The sequence below is a fragment of the Saccostrea cucullata genome, unplaced genomic scaffold (assembly GCF_032062105.1).
Source record: "Saccostrea cucullata isolate Sc308-1 unplaced genomic scaffold, CSIRO_AGI_Scuc_v1 ctg718, whole genome shotgun sequence".
Taxonomy (NCBI): Eukaryota; Metazoa; Mollusca; class Bivalvia; order Ostreida; family Ostreidae; genus Saccostrea; species Saccostrea cuccullata.
The window spans coordinates 46,132-70,114 of record NW_026918836.1 but is presented as its reverse complement, the minus strand read 5'-3'; the positions used below and the strand labels follow the sequence as shown (position 1 = coordinate 70,114).

The 23,983-nt window shown below is 32.7% G+C and overlaps 1 protein-coding gene across 1 annotated transcript in view; it reads left to right on the top strand.

Annotated features, from left to right (window-relative positions):
* The first annotated feature begins 1,427 nt into the window (after positions 1-1,427).
* The window catches only part of LOC134272037 (platelet endothelial aggregation receptor 1-like), a 68,587-nt gene continuing 46,031 nt past the window's right edge, over positions 1,428-23,983 (top strand). Inside the window, exons 1-2 of the mRNA XM_062754276.1 lie at positions 1,428-1,455; positions 5,138-5,380. Coding sequence (XP_062610260.1) covers positions 1,428-1,455; positions 5,138-5,380 — 271 coding nt within the window. The remainder of the gene's footprint in view (positions 1,456-5,137; positions 5,381-23,983) is intronic.

Genomic DNA, 23,983 nt, shown 5'->3' with positions numbered 1-23,983 from the left:
AAACTCGCTGACTAAGTATAAATATATGATAAATAGAATACTACATACTAAAATCCATACCCTTGGGCCCCATATAAGCCTGAGTTTGGTGAGGGAAGGTGTAAAATCTGTTCAGTATAAATTAAGACCTATATAATATACATGTAATATTCATAGTATATTAAAACGGAAAATATTCTCCGTGTAAAAAGTATGTGAGGCTAAAATTCCAAGATATTAAATTGAATAAACGACAGATATGCCGAATTTTCAGCTAAATATACTTCCGCCATGAGAAATAGTCCCTCATTAATATGGCTTTCTTGTGGAAGAATTATACTTCTTGGTGTGCTCCTTGGGAAAGAGTCAGAAAATGTACATATCTCGCAATATTTCTGGGACAAACCAGTTTAACGATGAATTTGTTACATATAATGTAGCAAAATGTACAAATTTGATAACTTAAATCCAGTGCATTAACTACGAACTATCCGGAGAGTTCCGATTGCAAGCATGGCGTGTTTGAAGCAATAAAAAACAGTGAGAAAATAAATTTTGAATATTCATTTATATTTGGATTTTTTCAGGGATGGGGGAATAATAGACATCTTATAATCTCAAAAAGTATGCATGGGGTGTCTCAGATTTCTTTTTAGAACAATCTTTTGTTGTAGTTTTGTTTCATATGCAAATTTTCATTTGGACGCTGCATGCCCCATCCCCACTTTTGTTGCTGTTTGTCAAAATATAACAATATCAAACAAACTGAAGTCATTCTAAATACTATATCCCCAACCTTTGTCAATATGCGTTTTCAGCTGGGAGTAGAGATTTTAAAATAAATTTCTGTATAACTATTTGAAAATAAAACAAAGATGGGTGAACTATGTGAGCCAAAGCGTTCCAGTTCGCCAAACTTGTAGGTGAAAATTAAATCTCAATTATAGCAAATTTTCTTGTGACATTAACGTATACTTGATGTACAATCTCCACAAAATTTTTATTAAAAAGATTGCTTTTTGTCTGCTGTTTAATGTCCTTTTCAAAAGTTTTTCACTCATAAAGAGACGCCACCACTTGAACTGCAAATTTTGTCCTATACTTGGCACTCATGGTCATTGAGCAGTAAGGGATCTTTTTCGTGCTTACTCATACTGTTTAACAGGGCCTCGGATTAAACAGCCTCATCCAAACGCCCGATATCCACTTCCCACATTATTATTTTTTGAACCTGAAATCAACTCTTTATTTCGCAACTTTTAGAACAGAAGCTCTAACCGCTGCGCCACGCTGGTGACATTAAAAATATTATTTTTTTTTCCTATGAAATAGAATTCAAACCCCAAAGAGGATAAAAAGAATCATTTTCTAATACTATAACATAATTTTTGATATGAGTGGATCATCACATATTCCAATTGCAAGGCCTGAAGATCAATAAGGATAAGATGTTTCAGATGAATAGTCTGAAAGAAGGTATGTGAACTCGTCAAGTCAGTTACTGTTGACTTCCTTTTTTTCACAGGTTCATTATGCCGCGGAATCTCAGTTTCCTTTTAATCTGCGGTTTGAAAATTACGCGGATTTCTCAGATTGTCACTATATCCCTTGCTTTTATATTAGTACGCTTGGACAAATTTCCGCGGATGATTTGTGACCGCGTAGATAGAGTAAATTAATACCACGCGGAAGAAATTACTTCTACAGTATATTCAGTTGGGGCTTGCTTATAAACAGTTGCAGAGTGTGTCATGACTTGGAGGAGAGTCATTTATACAAGTTTAATATCAGAAGAATTGTACATTCCTTTATCGTCTTAGCTTTCTACTGCTGAAAATTGCAAAATGATATGCCTTTGAAGATTCCTCACAACCTTAACATTAGGCAAGACCTTGACTTAATGTCATTTTGTACTATTCGTAGCTTTATTGGATTCCTACTCATTGCTTTGCAACGAGATCGAATCTAGTTTCGTCTTTTAAATTTGAAAAAAAAAATCCCATACACTACTGTTCATAAAAAGTCTGAAAGCGCATTATGCGACTGTGTATATTCCAGACATGCTGGTTTATTTTCCTTCTAATGTTTGACACGTCTGCTTCATATCTGGACGTTCTACTGACTTTAAACGATATTTTAAAGACTAACTTCTTAATTGTCTGACAACTATGATAACTTCAGCATTTGCCAACTTCAACATTCTTTATGTACTAATAATTCGCTAGCACTTGCAAATGATGTTTACGTCTACCAGTTACATGTAGCCGTAAAAACACAAAGAATCTGGGGGGATTAGGCGAATAATATGCCTACGCAAAGGCAGGTAAAATATTGAATTTAAAAATTCTTACAAATTCCACTTTTTGTTAAATTTGAAACTTATTTATATCCTTATGCATACAGTGAAGATAAAATCTGAATCAAAAGAAATTGATTGTAATTAACCCACCAAAATGGAAACACGCTTTAGAAAATGATAGAAATTGAATGTTAAAACTGTGTGTTTTATATAGAGTGGGTCTTCGTACCATTTTTTTTTTGTAAAGAAACATTGAAAGGGAACGGAAAGCTGTATCTCTATCCCCATTTTCAAAAAAAAAAAAAATGATACGAAGACTCACTCTATGTAAAAAAGTTAGTTATCCTAATTTAATTTCGGAACATATTCTCAAAAACTCTAAACCCAATTATGTGTTTGCTATACTCGTACATATAGAACTGTTTGTTAAAAAGGGTAATGTATATGCGACTTCGTGGCTCAGTGGTCATAGCGGCAGTGTTGAAGCACCCAGTTATTTGTCGCGAGTGTTCGAATCAAGGTTTTTTTAAGTTCAGTTTGCAATTTATAGATATATATATTTTTTCACCAAAAACAAAGGGAAAAAATAAGATAATGAATTTATTTACGGTCAAATAATATATTTCCTATAATAAAACAAGTTTTCAAGATGTATAACATTTTGAATGCATTCAGTTCAAGACAATATTGCACAATTGAAAGGTAAACAATCATGGGTAGACCAGCACGGTATGGCTGTTCCGTAAGCAAAAACAGTTAAAAGGAAAGTTAAAGCGTACCATCTCCCAACCCCTAAAAACATATTCGATAGAACAATTAACACGCAGCATGAAAAGCATCACATGTTAAAAATACTGGAACGATAACAGCAAGGTTTGAAATGGTAGATATTGTCATTTGGACAGTGCTGTACATAGTTTAAATGTTTAGGTAAATCGTGCGACTATTCCGATAGCTTACAGAGCGACAAAATCCGTGTGGGCATATGACTCGCCTACTCCTCCCAAATTCTTTTAGAGGTTTGAGGAAAACCTCTTGGTTCGTGGGGATTTAATTTCGTGGATGTAGAATTTTTCAGTAGTTATGTAATTGAATGTTGTCACAGGGGTTTCAACAACTCTAATTAAAGTCAGCATTTCGCAAATTCAATGGTTGTATCAATTACTCTCTCAACAAATATAACATATAATTGGGCCAATTTTCTGGCCTTGGTTTTTATGCTAAATTCGACAAAGAAATGTTCCGTTTACTTGATTTATTCACAGGGCTCACGGCGGATGCGATGGGTCAAAAGTGGATGTTTACTGATAGATATTTAAATAATAAAATGCTTTCTTTGGTTGTCAGTACGGGAATTAATGTTGCAGCTATTGCAGAAAAAGCCTTCAGTCTGTTTAAAAACATCCATGTATAAATCATATGTGTCAGAGTATAGTGAGTCTTTAATATCAAGTTCATTGGGATATTTTGAGATGATATATGAAAAGAAATTCAAAAAACAATTAAACAAAAGGAATACCAAAACTTATCTTGTATCTTTGCAAAAAAGACCCCGTAGCTTAATCATAAATTTGTTATCATTAAAGTAAAAATGAAAACAAAAATAATGTACGAGGGTTGTCCCAAAAAGTCGTAGACAATGTTTATAATTTTTTAAACATGCAACCAATACTTACCAAATTTTGCATAGACATAATGTACTTAATGTTCTTTAAAATTGTGAATTTTTAAATACATATCTTTTATATTGATAATATTAGGACAATTTATATGAAGGCCGATAAGGCCTGTCGGCGCATAGACAAAATTCGGAATAATTTACGCATATTACTATTACATTTGCTATTTTTTTAGTACTATATAATACGTTGAACTCAAATTCAAATCACTGAAACCAGAATTAAAATCTTAATATTATGTCAGAATTTCATTTAAATATCATTAGAAACAGACGATTGGTGTCATGATTTTCATAGTATCGATGAACTTGAGTATGATGAAAATGACGACGTCAAACGTGTAGTCGGCGCACGGAGATGTAATAAATTGTGATATGGTTTATATACATCAGAGACGGGAAAAAAAGAGTACAGAAGTGACATTACACACCAGATTTTAATAAAGAAATTGTTTTTAGATTAGACAATATTCAATGAGAGTTTTTATTCTGTACCAAAAATAGTTAATTACGGCACATAAGAAGTAGAGTACTATTTGATGAACGCAGACAATTGGGAACAATCTGGACGCGAAGGACTTCAAACAATGGGCATTCTCTGCTGCCTACAATGTAAGACGATCTTTCGACTAAATTTCGACTGAAATTTGAATCTGCTTTGAAAACTAAAACAAGTAAAAAAACAAACAGAAAGTAGTGATTTTAAATATTTCCATTAATCAAGAGTGGTCTATCACTTTAAAAAAATTATTGAATATTAATACCCGCGAGTGAAGCAAACAGAGACCATGACGTTATAAGAGACGTACTTTACGCTTTCTTTCGTGCGCCGGTGTACACTTATATCCTTTCTTTATTTCTTCATAATTTTCTTATAAGAAGTGATATCAACATGAAACTTGAAGTGTATGATCATAAAATGTTACTTTTTGCTATGACAAGGAAAGAAATTTAATTTAGCAAAGAGAAACAAAACCGTTTCCCCTATCTACGACTTTTTGGAACAACCCTCGTATTTAATATTTATGTAGTGTACATGTACATGTTTCTTATTCCGATCAACTTCAATTAAAATTCATTTATATTTGCCATATCCATAACAGAAAATCATTTTTTATCATAGCAGAAAAATTAATTTCTGAATTTGTCAATTTTCAAGTATGAAAGATATCTTTTTTCAGATAATATATCTGCGGGTAAATATTCTGAACAAAATTCAGTTTGGCCATGTCCCCATACTACTCCACACTGCACCTTCAATTCAGCAAACAACGCAATTGATGGCTCAATCAATACATGTATGAAAACTGATATTATTGGTCCATCATCAGAAGATCAAACGGTGTGGTGGAGATTAGACCTTGGAGACATAAAAAGTATATACAGTATCAGGATACAGTTTAAAGACTATGGATTGCAATATTGTAAGTAACTACATTTCAAAGAAGTGAAAAGACTGAAATCTAGGCTTTCACTAATAGAGTTTTTTATATAGTTATTATTTATACAAAATTTTATTCATAAATAAAACTGAATGGGATTGGGCATCAGAAAAGCCTATTGTAGCCCTCTCCATACAAGGTCAAGCAAGGTGAAAACACACACTTTTAAAGGAGTGTTAAGAAAGTTTGTACCATAATGAAATATTGCAAATTTCAAAGTAATGTTTAACTGAAAAGATTAAATTCCTAGGCTTACATAATCACAATACTGTGCTTTTGATTTAAATTAATAATTTTTTTCAGGAAATTACAGAATTTTTTTTCATATGAAAATATATATAAATATCCTTAAAACACTCTTATGATAAAAGTGCGTGTCATAAGTTGGAGCCACTTTGGTACCCATAGCTGTGCCTTTGATTTGAAGGTAAAATTGCTCATTAAAATGAAAATGGTTATTTTCTTAAACTACCTGAAGGGCTTCCAGTATAAATTCTTTAGAGAAGCTTTCATTTGTTCCTGTCGGATATTTCTCCATCCAAAATTTCACAGCTTCAAGTCCCAAGTAATGTGGGATGTTGGTGTAAAGACTGATTATTTCAAAACTTACAAGAAGCGTGTTTTGTTGTACTTCCTTTGAAATGTAATTAAGGAAATCCAAATCATCACGGATGAAACTGGGTACTTTTTTGCACAATTGTTTGAGAATCAAATCAAGTAGTTTGCTCAGTCTTTGTGTTCATGAGGATGGCCCTGCTACATATATTATGGGACGGAGTTTTAAATCCGAGGGTTTCGGAATTTTTATATATGTATTTTCACATCTTTTGATATTTTCCTGGATTTCCTTGGATTTGTGAATTTTTGGTAGACCGTAGAAATTACTGGTTTTAACTTCTAAATGTGTGAGATAATCTATATCATTCTTAGTAAACTCAACAGCAATTTTTTTGTAAGCCGTTCAATTCTACGCATTGTTTGACGGTCTCAATTTTTGTAAAGTTTTTTATAAAACTGATCATCTTGAAGTTGACTCATTACCATTTCCTTGTAATGGTCTCTATCCATTATAACTATTGCACCTCCTGTGTCCACTTCTTTGATAATGATAGACGAATCTTCACTCAGATCTTTCAAAGCATTTTGTTCCTTTCTTGAAATGTTTGATTTCACATTGGTTTCCACTAAATTAGTATCGGCTGAATTTTTAAGACACATTATGCAATCTTCAAGATGTTTATTTCTGTTTGGTGGCGGTTTAAAACATGTTTTATTTCTAACTAAAGATTCGTCGTCTTCTGTTTCATTTTGAAAAAAAATCTCCCAAACGCAATTTTCGGCAAAATTCCTCCGTGTCCTTTTTTTTAAGTCAACATCATCTTTTTTAGGGGTCGGCGTAAACTTTAACCCACGTTCTAAAATTGTTTTTTCTTTACTTGTTAGGTCCCTTTGGGATAAATTGATTATCTTAGGTCCAGGTTGTTTTGATTCATCCATTTTCTGTTCCTGTTGAATACTTCCGGTTTCTTGCGTTTCTTTTGATTCTGTCCCTGTCCTAAAAATGATCCCTGTCAAGATTATAGTTTTGTTTGTTGTAATTGACATTCCGTTGGTATTTTGTTTTTTTATTCAACGTCTTGTTTTGATTCTGATGTTGTCTTTGTTTATGAAGTTGAACATTTGATTGATGGAATTTTGGATTTGCTGGTTGGTGTTTTGCAGGACCATTACTTTTCTGCTTATTTCCTTTCTTCACCATCTCAGCATATGAGGGATTTTGCTTCATTGTTTTACCTTTAGATTTGAATGTAGGAAGACTTCTGGCTTGTTGATTGTTATTCTGCGTTTGAGTTTTCCTTGGTTTATTGCTAGCAACGCGTTTCTGTTTTGTTTGTTCTGTGCCATACGTTGCTTCATAATTTCCTAACCATGCGATTTTGGATTCAAGTATTTTGTTTGATTTCTCTTCTTCTCTTTTTGTATCTTGTTTCCAAAGATCAAGAAGTTTATCCCGAATTTTTCCATTACAGCTTCTGCCTATCACATCTGTAATTTCCGCATCACACTTTTCAGATTTGCTTTTAAGAAAGAAAACTATATGATAAACTTCCGGAAATGTTTGACAAAACTTTTGTACAATACATTCGCCAAAACTGGAAAAGTTTCTTTGATGATATTTTTATTTTTTGGAAAAAAAGTGAAGACGATTTACAAAATTCCGTACGGTGATTAATCAATTGCGAAATGTCCGCCTCTTTTTCAGAAAAATCGTCACACGATGTCCGCCGCTACAAAATGGGTTTCATTTGGGTCCATTTGGGTAAATCGTCGGATTACGTCCGCCGCCAAGAAATGTCCATCTATTCTCGGTAAACTCGTCACTGATCACATAATGTCCGCCGTTAAGAAATGTCCTTCAATATTTCTGATTGTAAATATCGTCTCGTAATGTCCGCCAACACGAAGAGTGCGCACTTTCTTTTTTAAGAATTGAGACGTTTTATATACATTTAATTTTTTAATAAACTTTATATCAAAATTATTTTAATCTTTTTCTAAGAAATGATGTTCTCAATTTTTTAGTCTTAGTCGTAAGTTCTTTTGTAAAACGGGCCCCAGGCCTTTACCGACTTGAACAAAACAATACAGAATTGTCCCTTTCTAAATTTTCAAATGATCACGTGTTTACTTCATCCAATGAGGGAACGCGTTGCGCGGTCTCACCTGGCCGCAGGTAGGTATCTGTTTTTACTTTGACCACTGCTGCGCCACATTTCTTGGCAGCGGACATAATATTACTATTTTTGGGGGAGAAAGGCGGACATTTTGTAGCGGCGGACATCGTGTGACGATTTATCAGAAAAAGAGGCGGACATTTCGTGACGGCGGACATAACGTGACGATTTTTCCGAAAAAGAGGCGGATATTTCGTGACGGCGGACATAACGTGACGGCGGACAAAACGTGACTCAACAACCATTTATCAATAAGATCTAGATCACTAGTAAGCGATTGTTCTACATTTGTGGCTTCCTTTTCTACAGTAGGAGGGGTCATCAGCAAAAAAACGTTCATGTATATATTAAATTGTCACAAATATCATTCATATATCATTTACTCGAGTATATTGTCTAATCTGAAATCAGTGCACAATTATATTTTTTCTACATTGTACTTAACAGGTAGACTTTGGGTCCAAAACTCAACGTTTAGACGATAAAATTAATTTTTAAAATTTTTAATGAAAATATATTTACAGTGTGTAACATTCTGAGCATTAAGCTCACAATGGGTATTCATGGTGACAGTACACTTTGAGTGTTTTTGCTGATTAACACAGGCACTTAGTGTCAGGGGGAGTTAACGGTGTCTCCATTTTTCAAAAATAAACTTTTGCAATAGAAAATGTACAATGAAAGGTTTATTGAATCTTCGCAATAAAATTTAATTGGACCTTTCATCTCACTCTTACATTTATCGGTCACGGTAGCCTAGTAGTAGAGCGTTCGCGTCGTGATCGGGAGGCCTTGGTTTGATTTTCGATCTAGTCGCAGTCGACAAACCTAAGACGTAAACATAGGTAGTGACTGTTCTTTAGCCATTCGGACGTAGATCCCGTGTCACGGTAAAGGTTGGCACCATAAAGAACCCTCACTGCTCAATATCCATTAGAGTCGAGTATAGGTATAAATTTGAAATCCCGGTCACTCTTTTCAGGGTATTTGTCACGAGCTGCTAAAAGGTTTATTTAAAGCAAAATGGATTGTATATCTTTTATCAGATTGTACCCTTCATTTTGCCTTTACACTTTAATATGATTTATTATGCCTCTATTGATAATACTCGAATTTGATTCGCTGGTTAGAAAACTTTAAAACACAACAATGACTCCAAATGGTACTGTTTACAGCAATAATGACCCAGGAATCATTGCACGTGGGATATAATGACCCGGTCATTATAATTAATGACCGCTAACTAATGACCTCTTAATCAAAAATTCCTTTTTGAGTGAAGTTAATGTAAAAAATAATAAAAAAATAAAATAATTAAATAAAATAATAACAAAATCATAACACGTTTTTAAAATTTTTCATGGTCCGTTCTGCATTACCATACAGCATACGGTAAAATTTTATCGTTAACTTAAACACGGTTTACTTATTTCAAAATATCGTTACAATTCAGTTCAATGGAATGTAGAAGCGGCTCTTTAAAGAGTTGAATTCTGTGTTAGGTTTTGACTGTGTATTTTTATTAACCAAATTTAATTGCATAGTTATCAAAGATGAAAAACACTTGAAAGTAACAGGGACCTGTTCTGTGAAATGCACATAACTTCTTTTGTCATTTTTGTTTCTGTTTTTGTTGAGCAAGGGGGCTAAAAATGCATAGGTGCACTGAAAATGGATGCATAAACAACCCAATATCCCTCATGATTCATCTGTCAAATACGCAATATTAGTAATTGATGAATGTATTATAGTTAGATATTTATAAAATTCAAAATTTTATCTTTCTTTTGATATGTAGAAGTCTATGTAACAAGCTCCCATTCAATTTCTTTATAGAGGTCAGATTTGCTTGTCCCTCACCAAGTAACGTCCTGATAACATCATACATAAAACTGTATTTTGCACCCTTAAGGAGTAGCATTTGATGACTTTTCACACATTTATTTGCCTGTAAGTTCATAGAAAATTGCTTTATTTGTTCTAATTTATGTAGTAAACCATACAATATAATCTCAGGTTGACACTGTGTAAGGCATAATGCCTATTAGATACAAGTTCCATAGAATTTATACATGAGATAAGGATTCTGAAGGCTAAATTTGTTATTTTACATTATGACGCAAATGCATTGTGACATCAAAATGTGACGTCATGTCAAAAATGGAAGCTCTGCAAGGTCATGACCTTCAATTTAATTGATCGCAAATGAGAATATATATTATCTGTGTAAATATAAATGTGACATTGGCCTATTAAGTATCTGGTTAGGGTGACACCGTTCAAACTTTTGAGGCAATTTTTTGATTTAACACAGTGACTATTTCTCATTAGATCCCCGCAGGGGTAATAAGGAAGCATACAAAATATTCTATCTTGACTAAATCTTTCCTACATTATGACGTCATAGTAGGCAAGATGACGTCAATTTTAGAACACAAGTCTTCGTAATATTACTCTTTATGGATGTAATTTAACTCTAGAAAATGAATAGAAACGTGTAAACAATAAACACAAATAAAATGTTTTTATTTTGATTTGCTGTATCAGTCATTTTGATTAAAATCTACCACCGATGACGTCATATGTGTATATCAAGTAACTTGGAAATTGATCCATGTCGTGTGAAGAGAATTTAGCTAACACGGCAGGTACAAAGATACGTAAAATGGAGTTTAAAAGGAAGTATCGTGAATATTGTGTGAAATTCATATGGACTTCAGTTAATTAAACAGGTATGCTAATTTAATTTCAGCGATTATATTCTATTTCGAAGACAGTCAGCTATATACGTAGTCCGGTCGGCCTTTCCTCTGTCATTCATGACATAAATAATGCAGCAGAACAACAAGAAGCTGGATATTTCAAAACATGAGATTTGTACAGATGGAATGTTTGCCTTCTGATAAAATTAGAAAGTGCTGCTAGAATCCCGAGTTAAGCATGGTTTTTACGAAAAATCTCGGTTTACATGTATAAAATTCAAAACAGAGTGCAAGGTTTCGTACGAATGCGTGAATAATTATTTTACTGACAGGACAGATGGATTCTAGCAGCACTTTTTAGGAAAAATAGATGTTTTTCAACTATATTACTCAATCAAAGACATTATCAAACTCCGGGGTATTGTTGTTCTGTTAGCTTTTTTATTAAGGAAACATTAAAAATTATTGATAGAAGTCACGCGATGCCGTGGCGGTGGTACACGTCTTTGTATTAGACACTCTTTTATCTGTATGCAATAGTTAATAACAGTTTACGTTTATCAGCGGTTTTGGTAATTTATCAAACTTAATTTTCTTCAAAAAGTCTAAATTTCCCGAGAAATTACTTACATACTTCCTTAACATACCCGCGCCCCCTTTATTCATACAGAAACAAGCAATATGTGTAAAATTTGCTTTTCAAAAATAGTTATCAGGTAACATTTTATTGATATTCAAATACTGTTTATTCCATACTTTGTGTTTTTAAAGCCGCTTAGTTCTATTCTTATCCCTAAAAAATATATATTCGTTTTTCTTCTTGAAAAATAATTGTCCATAAATTGTTTCAACTTTTGTCAAATTATATCCCCAAAGGCCTTTTCTCTTAAAAGATATCACAATTCAAAAGTCAAAAAAAAATTTTGTTAGGTCACACAAAAAATAATCCTATGTTGATATCGCATGAAATCACCTTCGAAAAATTAAATTTATCGCTTATATCTCATGAAGAGAAAGCCCGAGCTTTTTTTTTTTATACCTTACCTGTACAAGGACAATATTTAAGCCTTCGATACTAAACTTCCTTTTAAAAAATATCTGATTTTCTTTTATTCTTTAAATATGCATATTAATTAATATAAAAATTAACTATGGGTTATATACAATTAATTCCTTAATTTAAAAGATATATTTTGACGTCTAAGGCTTCTACTAAAGGCCTATAAAAATCTTCATGCAAAGAAAAAGGTCCATGATTGCTCTTGAAATATAACGAAATATACATGTAGTTCAATGCAAGTAAATTCATGTTCGCTGCTCTTTTTAAAGTGTCAGCTTTCTTAAAAGACAACTCAGTCGTAAGATAAACTCTATATGTCAAGAAATGATTTTTTCCGAATCTCTTTTTAATTCAAATGTTTTAGCTGAACTTTCTTACATAGAACACCAATCTGTAAGTTTGCTTAAAAGAAAAACAAAACAGAGAATTTAATCACACATAGCATCGACAAAACAATGTGAAATTATTCAACAATCCCATATAGAAACCTGTCGAAAAGCCTGCGCTATTGAGAAAAATTTCGCTTACAATTACATGACTGTACATGTTGGAATTATACAAGATATACAGTTAAAAGACTTGAGGTAGTTGAAAACATCTCTGCACTTTCCGATATCACCACGACTTTTAACATTTGACTGATATTTAATATTTTAATTACGGGGTATTTGTATAGAAGATAAACGTATGAATAAAAGTACAGGGCAAGGTTTTGAACCGAACAAAACAGATAAAGAAGGATATGGAGATAAAGACCAGTATTCAATCTCAAAGTCCATAAAACAATACAAAATAGGAGCAGAGCAAACTATAAAGAAATGGAGAGAAAGCAAATGAAGAGTTAAGAAAGGAATAAACATGAGAAATGAAAATAGAGGAACTGTGTACAAATAAAAATTTACTTTCAAAAGTGAAGTGTTTTGAGTGGCGTCATGGCATGTCTTTTGTTAAACAAGGCAAAATCAGAGTCGTGAAGAGCGTTATAGAGACGGAGTTCATAAGGCGTACAAGTCATGTAATCACGGGATTTCCATTGCTTCAATGTAAAGTCAATACCATTTAAACTTCTTGCGTTTCAATCCACACAGGCAGCATAGAACCATTCAAAAACAAGGCTGGTGTAATCTCTGGGTGTTCAAGAAAATTTATTATGAGTTCGCTGGTTTCCCTTGTCATGTCGTTAACTAACCCCACGATGCCCTCTTTGACTTTTGTAGCATAGCTTTCGTTTTTTAGTCTGCATTTTGTCTGTGTTTTTTTTATTGTTTATTGTCAGGAGGCCTTTTCTTTTTCCACTTATGTGATGAATGGCAATAATGTCATTATCGATGGCCACATTTCCCTTTGTTTTCAATATTTCTTTAGCAACCTGTAAAGTATCTTCGTTCACTCCAAATATTCGCAGTTATGATAAGGTTGTCCGAAGGCTTAAAATTCCTTCAAAATATACATTTAATTTTGAGCAAGATTTTTATTTCATTATGTAATCCTTGTTCGCAATTTTTGTCAACTTGAGATAATAGTTTAATCAGGATGTATTTTAAAGCATTTTTGTGATGTCACATGACTGTGTTGATCACGTGACGGGCATTTATCACATTCCTAATCGTTGCACAAAAATCGATTCGGCACAAGTGCAAAACAAAAATATTGTTCAAAGTTTATAACATAGATCAATTCATCGTGACCTCGGGTACATAGAAAATGCTGGGGGCAGGTTTAAATTTTACTCGTTAAGAAAATATTTCACAAGCAATTCAACTTAACAACATAATGAGGGGTATTTTCCACTTTTTATCGCGATTTATACAAAATTGGATAAACTACACACAATCCCCCAGCAAAATTCAGTTAGAGGACATACTTCTCTTGTATATTCACACAGAATATCTTCAATTTGTCCTTGTTTATCACTTGTGCCAGTCCAATATAAACACGATTCTTAAAGTCTAACTCTGTCTACAGACATGTAAGGGGAGCGTTTCACACATAATGTTTCGCTATTTGAATGTGTGCATATCGGACAAGCAAAAATAATAAAGGAATATTCAAATTTCAAACGTTCACTTGAATTAAACAACAAGTCCCCAAAATAAATCTACATGCCATGTAAATGTTATGACACCTTCCCCGTCATGTCATCTCAAGTATGCAGTGACTTGACGTCATATATAAAATACATGGTTACTGTCTTGAAATATAAGCGATATTTGGGCGAGGGTAAGAAAACGTGATAGAGGGCGAGGCTTGCCGAGCCCTCTTACGTTTTCGACCCGAGCCCAAATATCGCTTATATTTCAAGACAGTTATCATGTATTTTGTTTATCCTGCAACATATTTCTTACATTTGAGCGTCCAAAACAAGCTAATTCCGACAGATTTAGGCACATCTGTGCAGTTGAAACTATGACGCCATGGCGTAAACATTGCAGTATACGTGACGTCACAATGCTTTTGGAACGTCGGAATACATGCACGAGGCTTTATTAGGGCAGTGACCGGATAAAGCTTTGGTTTATTAGGTTACCTTTATTAGGTCAATGCAAGGGGTAGTTGCAGGATAAATTCTATTATGACGTCATATCTAGGTAGCTCAGAGAAGTAACTATCATTTGAACAGTTCGATATTTTACGGGCAGCCTTATCCTAGCTGCGTTTTCAAATTGTTTTAATTTGAATCTAAATATTGTTCTTTGTAATTCGCCTCAAATTAACTGTTTCAAAAGAAGCCAGTTCTATCTGTTGCAATTTTTTCTAGCTCATGAAGGGTTACCATGTTTTCGCATAGTTTTTCTAGGAGAGTTCCATTATCAAGTGGGTGTGTTCCCTTCTTTCTTATACTCTTCCAGCAATTCTTTTACAATGTTGTAACTAACGATTTAATGTGTTTTGATTGTGCTTTTGAGTTGAAATTTCATCTCTTTTAGGTCTTTTTTTTTTTTTATTAAAGAACCCCTTATTCACCTGATTGAATTCCCTGAGTTTGACCTACGTTTTCTTGCACTTTTTCCATGTCATCAGTTTTATCCCCTTTGAGTTTTCCTGATTGTCTTTTTTTGACTAGTATGGCAAATTCTGTTCACAATAACAAAGAAGAGTTCTCACGATTGTTTGCGACGTGAATATTTCAATCCACAAAAACTTCCTGTCCAAGACTTTTTCGCAATTATTTTTTTCATTAATAATATTACAATACACCTGTAGACTTGCCTCATAGGTATTTTTTAGAAGTAGATGCAATTAATAGATCATTGAACTGCCACAATCTGGCCTCACAGAGCATCCGTGTCAGCACATCTAGAGCGCCATCTTGTTTTTTTTCTTTTTTTTTGACTTATTTCCATAAAAAAATGATTTTAAGATTTATAAATGTGACCTTAAAAATGATATTTAGTCAAGAATCAAAACAAAGTATACGAAGCACCAACTGGCGAAAATACAGGCAATGGCCTTGGGAAAATATAGTACGTTATTGACAAGAAATACTCAACTTGATAATTTTTTTTTTTTAAATCTGCAGAAACATTTTTTATGATTTTAGATTTTTAACAATTACACATGTATAATGATAAATTAAAAACGGATACCTGGACTGGGATGCTCAACGTACTGGTTAAATTTGACGATTGAAGTTAGCCATTGGTTAAATTCGATATCCACTGGCCAACTTACCACTGTTCTAATGTTTGTTGCTCAAAATTAAATTAGTCTTTGGTTAGGCTAACCACAAGTTAAGTAATTTTACCACTGGTTATATCCCACAATGCACTACATTTGTCCACTTGTCAAACAAGAAATGGCTACCATGGTGAATATAAAATGAGTAAATAGTGAAAAGTTTTAATATTACAACCGTATTGAAGAAGTGGAAAAACACCTACTAGATGTAACAGTTATCAAAACTAAACAAACGATTTAGTCACAAAAAGTGAGGAAAGCACAACTCAGCTAAGATTATACCATAGTTCAAGTGGAGGATCAATTAAAGTGGCATAGGAGGATCAGTACCACAGCTACGATGGATAAAAGGCTGTCCAGACTGATGATGGGCACCTCAACGCTCGTTACATCTTACCCATTTTTTAAAATGATTTAAAGCTGTTCCTACCCAAGACTTGGATATACTAACAAGGTAAATACATCAATTTTTATTGTCTCATACCTAAAGATTGGACACCTTTACACCATGTTAAGTTGTACACGTCGTCTGCTATTATTCGAGGAAATTCACACTTGTATTATGAAATCGCTTTTAAACATACTTTGACAGAAGGATCTCAGTTCAGTACTAGTGTTACGTCAAACATGTACAGACAAGAAATTTGTCACCCTGTATTAGTATTACAATGAATAAACACGTATAGTAGGTAGTCACTTTTTTTACTACGGAAAGGTCATGGTCGAATACCGATATATACACTAGACAAAATTGCTAAAGCACCACGTAAGAGAATTAATATTTTACTTTTAAAAACCTGTTAATGATGTTTTTGATATATAAATATGCTACTGTAATTAACAAAAAAGCATATAAATGTCGAACATTTTAAATGATTAATTACAATGTTTACTGAAGTGTGACCAATTCATGGAAAAAATTAGAATGTTTTTTCCATTTTTGAAGAAATAACATTAATTTTTTTCTTCGTGTTTGTGTTCTTTGCATTCGTACTAATTAAATACGCAGAAAAAAGTCACACTTTAAAAGGCGTTTGACGTTAGAGGAGCGTGCTAAAGCAGACAGTATGGCGTCTGCAGGGAGTTCTTTTAGAGAAATCTGTAAAAAATGAAAACGATAAAAAGTTAATGAATTCCACTTATGAAAAATTATTGCAAATAGATTTACAAACTTAAAAATTATTACGAAAGTTAGTCACGGCGTTAAGATACCACCATACAATAAGTTGAAAATTGTTCCATGAAACTGGGTCAACCGTAAGTTGAGTGTATTTGGTATGGACACTAAGGCACCGGGTGATTACTAGGCGATATGAGAGTCAATTATTGTATGTAATATGCTTTATAACTTGGGGACTACTCCTGTGGCAACCTCTCAAACCACCTTTAGTGATCTAAAATTTCATATAACATATATTATTTCAAAAATAGTGTACAGTGCACTCAGGGGTCTTTTCATTATACCATGAATTTTGTCAGTCCAACTGTTTTGGAAATAATGGAATATCACATGCACTAGTAGGGATCCGGCAAATGTTCAAATTACAAAAAAAGAATTAACAAGTGATGCGTTAGAAATTTTGTCTAGTGTACAAGTAGTACACCTAGTGATTTCGTCATTTATGCATTTAGCTCCGAGAGATTAAAAAGTGACATTTCACATCTGAAATTTATTATAAATATCACACCTTTTAAAATATAAAACGCAGAAATGTTTTCAGCTATAATGTGACATAAACATTAGGTAAATTTTTGAAGAAAAAAAATCTTCAATCTAAAGAAATAACTGAAGCAAAATAAAAACTGTACAATTCTTCCCCCTTTTGTAAAATTTCCAACACGCCAAAAAACCCAGATATACGGTATAATCCCTTCGTGACCATGTCAAAATAGAAATGATACGTAATATTGTCAAGCAAACGGTAATAAATATCATTTTGTAAAAACAAAATGACAAACACATCATGCAAGTCATTTTAAAAAGTGTGAGGGTGGTGGAGTGGTTTGGATTCTTAATTTATTTGAATATAGTTTAATATGTTTGGTTACTAATGTAGCCTATACTAGTATGCAAATGACTAACAATTTTATTCATTTAAATTTTATTTAAAATGTACATGCACCTATATCTATTAATTTTTTTTTTATCAGCAGCCGTTGGGGAAGGCCACTCGATGAAATTCTTTGGAACGCCAACAATTTATACTGAGAAGAACCCAGATAAAACAACAATTAATTACTCGTTAGTCATAATTATCTGCTGGTTAGGAGACTTAACCCAACTTTTTGGAATGACTAACTTTAGCCAATATTTAACCACTGGATAGCAAAGTTAACCAGTGGAGTAATTTTGAGCAACAGAATTCAAGCAATGGTTAAAAGTTAACTGCTCGATAAGAGATTTAAAAAGCGGAGTGTTACCAGTGTTTTAGCTGCAATAATTTAGCCCTCTTTCCTTTTATTTTTTTTTTTTGGGGGGGGGGGGGGGGGCTACAACTCCTTAGGATCTCCGTAATGGTGCAAAGCGGGATCGATTCACTCCCACACAGATTTCGGCTCAAATTGTCAGTAAAGGGCTATTTTATTTATATGTCTTACCTGGACTTCCAAATTGTAGTTATCCCAGGCATAAATCGATCCAAAAATATACAGAACAATCCATATATCCGTATTTTTCGTGTATGTCAACATCACAACTTAAATCTAACCGTCATGTTTGCTGACCTTGGCAGATTTTATTTTGGGACAGCCAATGAGATTAAGGATCTATAGGGAGCGTTTTTCTTTGGAATTACCTTATTTTAAGATAAAATATCGCTGTTTACGAAAAATTGACATATGGAATAATTTTATTTATCGATGGTTTAGTGTTACTATTCACCACAATTATTTATAAACATTGACATTTGCTTTATTAAGTTATTCTAAATTTCAAGTGCAAGTCTCGGTACGTCACACGTGAACTGTCATGGCTGCTAAACAAATCGACAAGTAGTCATGCAAATTTATTTTACATGGTTTTCGCGATTACCGAGCTAAGATGTCGACAGTGATTAAAAATTTCGTCTTATATAAGTAAGTTGAATGTGAAAACAATTTATTCTACATGCAGTCGCCCGTATTTAAAAGAAATATATATTTTTGCACCATTACGGAGATGCTGTTGAATTGTAGCCCTCTCCAGAAAATATCGGATAAAAAAATCGGAGAAGTCTACATTATTGCAGCTAAGTGTTTTGAGCAACCCAACCCTGATCATTAATAATTATGAACAAAGTACTAGTATACAGCATTTCCCATATGCTACAAAAGCAAGATGCATATTCAATTATCTTCACGTTTATTCAGGTAATGGAGTGTGGAATATAGAAAAATCAACTATATTCCAACATACCATAATGTTTTGAAAATAGAATAAAATATTTGCACATGACACATACGGCATTTATACATGAAATACATAAAGGAGTCAAATTTCCGCTTTTGGCTAATCCAACACTCAGAACAAAAAATGCATCTGTCAATTACATTGACATAGTAAATGTCCCAAAAAGTGAATTCAAATGAAACATTTTCAGATTTTATACCAATTTCATATATCTGCATTTTGCTGAAAATTTTCATATTGGTAAAAACTAAGGCTAATTTTGTCTTTCACTGTTCCTATTCTTTGTTTAGGTCCAATCATCACTAAAAGTTTTGCATCTTGTAGTTCATTATATTTGATTCTCTAATAAAATCTCATTATCAAAGGAAAACGTGTATGCTGGTTTTAGGCACAAGAAGCATGACTGAATGTATAAATACTGGAATTCCAAAACTCCATATCTAACTGTCTTTTGTTATTTTTGAAACTGGAAACACATTGGCTATTCCACAGATTGCTGTGTACTACTAGCTTACCTGTGGCTGTTTATTCTGTAGACAATGAATTTGACAAAATCAATTCTAAAATCTGGAACCAGTTTTGTACATTTTCTTATATCTCAAAACAAAGTTGATCATGTTAAAAGTAGGAGAAAGGCCTCAAACTGTCCATTCAGTGAACCTAAGGACCTAAGACCCTCGAGTATTTCTTTTTTTTCACATAATGGACAGTTTGAGGCCTATGTCTATAACCTATACTATGGACTTCATATAAAAATATTTCCGGTCGAAAGAATTTCGGAAAAACCTGACTGAATTACACACAATTCCTACTATGCTCTTATATTGTATACCATGAAAATGGTTTAATGTATATTAAATTTTTGAAGCTTGAATATCTATTGTGCTTTCATGAAAAAAAGGTGAAGATAACGAACAGTGATTAATCTACAAAAAACTATAAATAACAACTCTGTATGTAAAGAAGGAATAAAACGACTGCCGTCACGAGAAAAGGGCCCTTAAGGTCAAATTTTCACAAATTGACTTTTTGGTAAATTTTGATAGCCGGACTCTTTCTGAATGCAAAAAAACATAAATTTTGAAAATATCTCTCTTTTTCGGTATTTTATGAGCATTTTAGTGAGGCGCTCCAAAAATAACTTTGACGTTACTCATTGAAAACGTAATGACGTCGCCTGTGTCTAATTCAATGTTCAAAAAATCTTAAAATTACATGTTATTTAAATAACATCAATCGTTTTGAGAAATAAAAACTTGAGAAAGTATTTAATTTTTTTCTTCCAAGCGACCTTATGTAATTATTCTTAAGGGATTTCGTATGTTATTACTATTTTCATGCTAATTTTAGAACAGAGCTAGTAATTTCGTAGAAAAAAGGGGGGTCTAGACAGAATCTAGGAACGCTTTATAACATAATCAGTAGGGAAATAATATTTGTTTATATCCATACAAATTATCCTTTTTATATAAAATAATCTAATTCAATCTATAAAATATATAAAGCACTTGTAACACTTAAGATTAAAAGAAATGTATATATAGAGAGAATCCCATGCAGAAGGACACTGTGCGCAAAACGGGGCATCCCTCGCAAAATGCACTGTTATTTTCATAAAAAGAGCTGTAAAACTCTATTTCAAAATTTTCATCAAATGATCTTTTGTATATCGTTAAAAAATGAAAAAAAAATATCATTGAATGCCGAGATGTCTGACATTCATCTAATATATGAGCGTTTAAAAGCATGTCAAACTACCATATACCAAACAGAAGCAAAATCTACGGGTTTCTCTTCATGAAAAGCCTTATTGCAGAATGTTTATATGCTATAGTTGAAAAAAAACATTCTTGTACATTATTTTTGTGATTTGAATAAACAATTACAGAAAGTTATTTAAACAGGTGCTCTGCCAAAGCAAATTAAACTAGGAAAATATACTGGTAACAGTAAGGACTCGGGTAACAGGAAGGACAAAACAGTAACAGGATGGACCAAATAGTGTAACAGGATGGACAATGAAATCTACATTTTAAATAAAAATTGACTTTTTTTAAACTTTATTGGTTAAGAAAAGAGAAAGAAATGTAGAAAATAAAAACATAATTTTGTCAAATCTGGCAAATTCGAGACAATAAAAGACATTTATGTCCATCCTGTTACAAAATTTAATTGTAAAGTGCTATTAAAATATCTATCACTTCAATTTTTGTTTATTAAAGGTACTCTATGCTGTTGCAAAACTAAGAATTTTTCATAATTTTAAGAAAAACAAATGAGAAAACTTAAATAGGTATATAAATACCAGGATAATTTGTCCCTCCTGTTGCAATTTCTGTCCATTCTGTTACAAGAGTGCTTGTTTAAGTTATAATGGCACTATCTGAAGCACAAACAAATTTCAATATGATTTACAAAGTTTTTTAACATGTGTTATTAAACTTATATTACGTAGAAAAATAATAGTAATTGTTTTTGTTGTTAAAACTCAAGATTTCCTTACTGTTACCATATTAATGGTAAAAGGAATGACAGTAACAGGATGGACGTTTCTCATATAAATCACCAGTTAGTTAGTATAACGTACTCTTTTTGCATCATTGAGACATTGAAACCATTTCTTTGTAACTTAGTTAATCTAATTGTTCTAGCTGAATAAACAATTTAAAGAGTACTTGCATAATATGAAGGTAACAGATAGGACGTATTTTAATTATACTCTACCAATAAGACAAACTTATTGACCTTTGAACCCTTTCTTTACTCACTTTCAAATCATGGCGCTCATAAACTTGAGACAACAGAAAATGATGATATAATGTGGATCATAAAAACAGTTCCTAGGAAAGTGAGATAACTTTTATTTTAACATTTTCTTTTTGGTAACAGGAATGACATAAACTTGTAGGACATGTCACTTCCTGAATGTTAAATGCACAATACTAGTATTTAGTGGGTGGCATAAGTAAAACAATCATATTAAATTAATCTGTAAATGAATTCAATTAATATGAGGTGCAAAATTTGTACATATCTTCACAGGGTAATATTTTCCCCATCATTTAACTAAGCGAGTTATAAAATTTTTGTTGAAGAGACATGCTTTTACTGTTAAATTTTACTCGGAATGCATAGAATATTTTTTATAAAACACCTGGGAGATGATCATAAAATAACTTATAAGCTGTATGACCATGTATATTTGTTACATTAAAAGTTTAAATCTAAAGTTTAAACTTATCTATAACTAGTTATAGATAAGTTTAAACTTTAGATTTAAACTTTTAATGTAACATATTAACCAACGGGGAAAAAATTTCACTCTTAAGAATGTTTTTCCTATTATTCTGATCAAAAGACAAAAAAGTGAACTTTTTTTGAAAATGACCCATATATACATGTATGATCTCAAACAAATGATTTATGTATAATATAGTATAATTTAATCAAGGAGATGGGAATTGTGCTGTTCTTGCCTCATTTTATTATATGTACACTTAAAAGTGCTTGACTTTTGTGTCCGAAATTACAGTTCCATTAAATTTTTGACGAAATCTATTTGAGACTGAATGAATACTAATATATTTTTACGCAAGAACGGCAGGTCCTTAAGAAGCCATTTCAGTTGAGGGGGGGGGGGGGGGGGCAGCTATATTTTTTTCAGTTGTGGGCACTTTCAACCACCAAATTTTCCTTGACAAGCAAAACAATTTTTTTACGGCCAGGAACGATCATCTATTCATTTTCCTCCGTGGCAATGGCTAGTTAACTTGATATCTTATAAGTTTTTCACATTTCGATGCGATTGTCTTATCTAATAATGAACTGTTACGACCAACTTTCGTTAATGCTTTTTGTATGAGGCGATACTGTTAATTAAGCAATAATATACCGCTCTAATTTGACTCTCTCTCGCTGAAAATATTTAGGCAAACCATTTTTTCCCTAGTTATTACTTCAGAACATGCATACCAAACATATCAACAACAAAAAAAAAATTGACCCGTACCTTGCCTGTCCCCTCACAACTCGTTTGAATATAGAAGGGGGGGGTTCAGTCAGGAAAAAAAATACCTTAAAAAAACCTACTCCAACCAAAAAAGGGGGTGTCGAAACTCAAATCCAATTTCGCCGTCGGGGAAGGGGGGGGGGGGTTAGGTTCTTTGATACTTGTGTGTGTGGAGGTAGGGGGAGGGGCGGACTTTCAATGTACACCCCCAACCCCCGTTGCTACTTGTGTGTGACTGTATTATACCGGGGTATTTTATTTAAAAGAAGAAAAAAAATGTGTTTGTTTATTAATTACTTTCCGTAGAGTCATGATAGGATTATGATATAGTCTTATCTCGGAGCCTTAAGAAATTAATGTCGAGATATACCGGGTATTGATGCATGTATCAGAGTTGAAGATTTCAACGCAAAATGTGACTTTATTTATTTCATATCATGAATTCAATAGTCAGTGATATATATTTCACGCTCATTAAAGTTTTTAAAGATTTTGAACATTTTCATAACTTTTGGAAATTACACCCATAAGAATTTGTCACATACTTCTTGCTCTTTTAATGATGTATTCTCAAGAGATGTAGCCATATATCTGATGTTATCCAGAAATTCGTACGTCTTTTGGCTTAATCTATAGGTTTTTTTTTCCTTTTTGTTTATAAATATCCTCATTCATAATATCACTGTCTATATTGTTCACTTCTTCAACATTGGGTATACAGCTTTTGGGAAAAGTCTACAATAGCAGTATTTAATTTCTTAACATGTTGCAAAATAGGTTCCAGTGGGATTTCATTCATTCATTTTATCGGAACAATTTCAGAAATTTGAAACAATAGTAATTTCTACCATACAATTGCTTTGAATGTATTTATTTAATAATTTTAAATTAGTTTCTATAAGCAAAATTTTCCTGGCATCCCCATCATCCATATTTTTCCCTTAGCATATTCTATTGCTGTTAATTTAGTAAAAAATATTTATTGTTGATGTAGAAGGTTTAGATCTCCCATG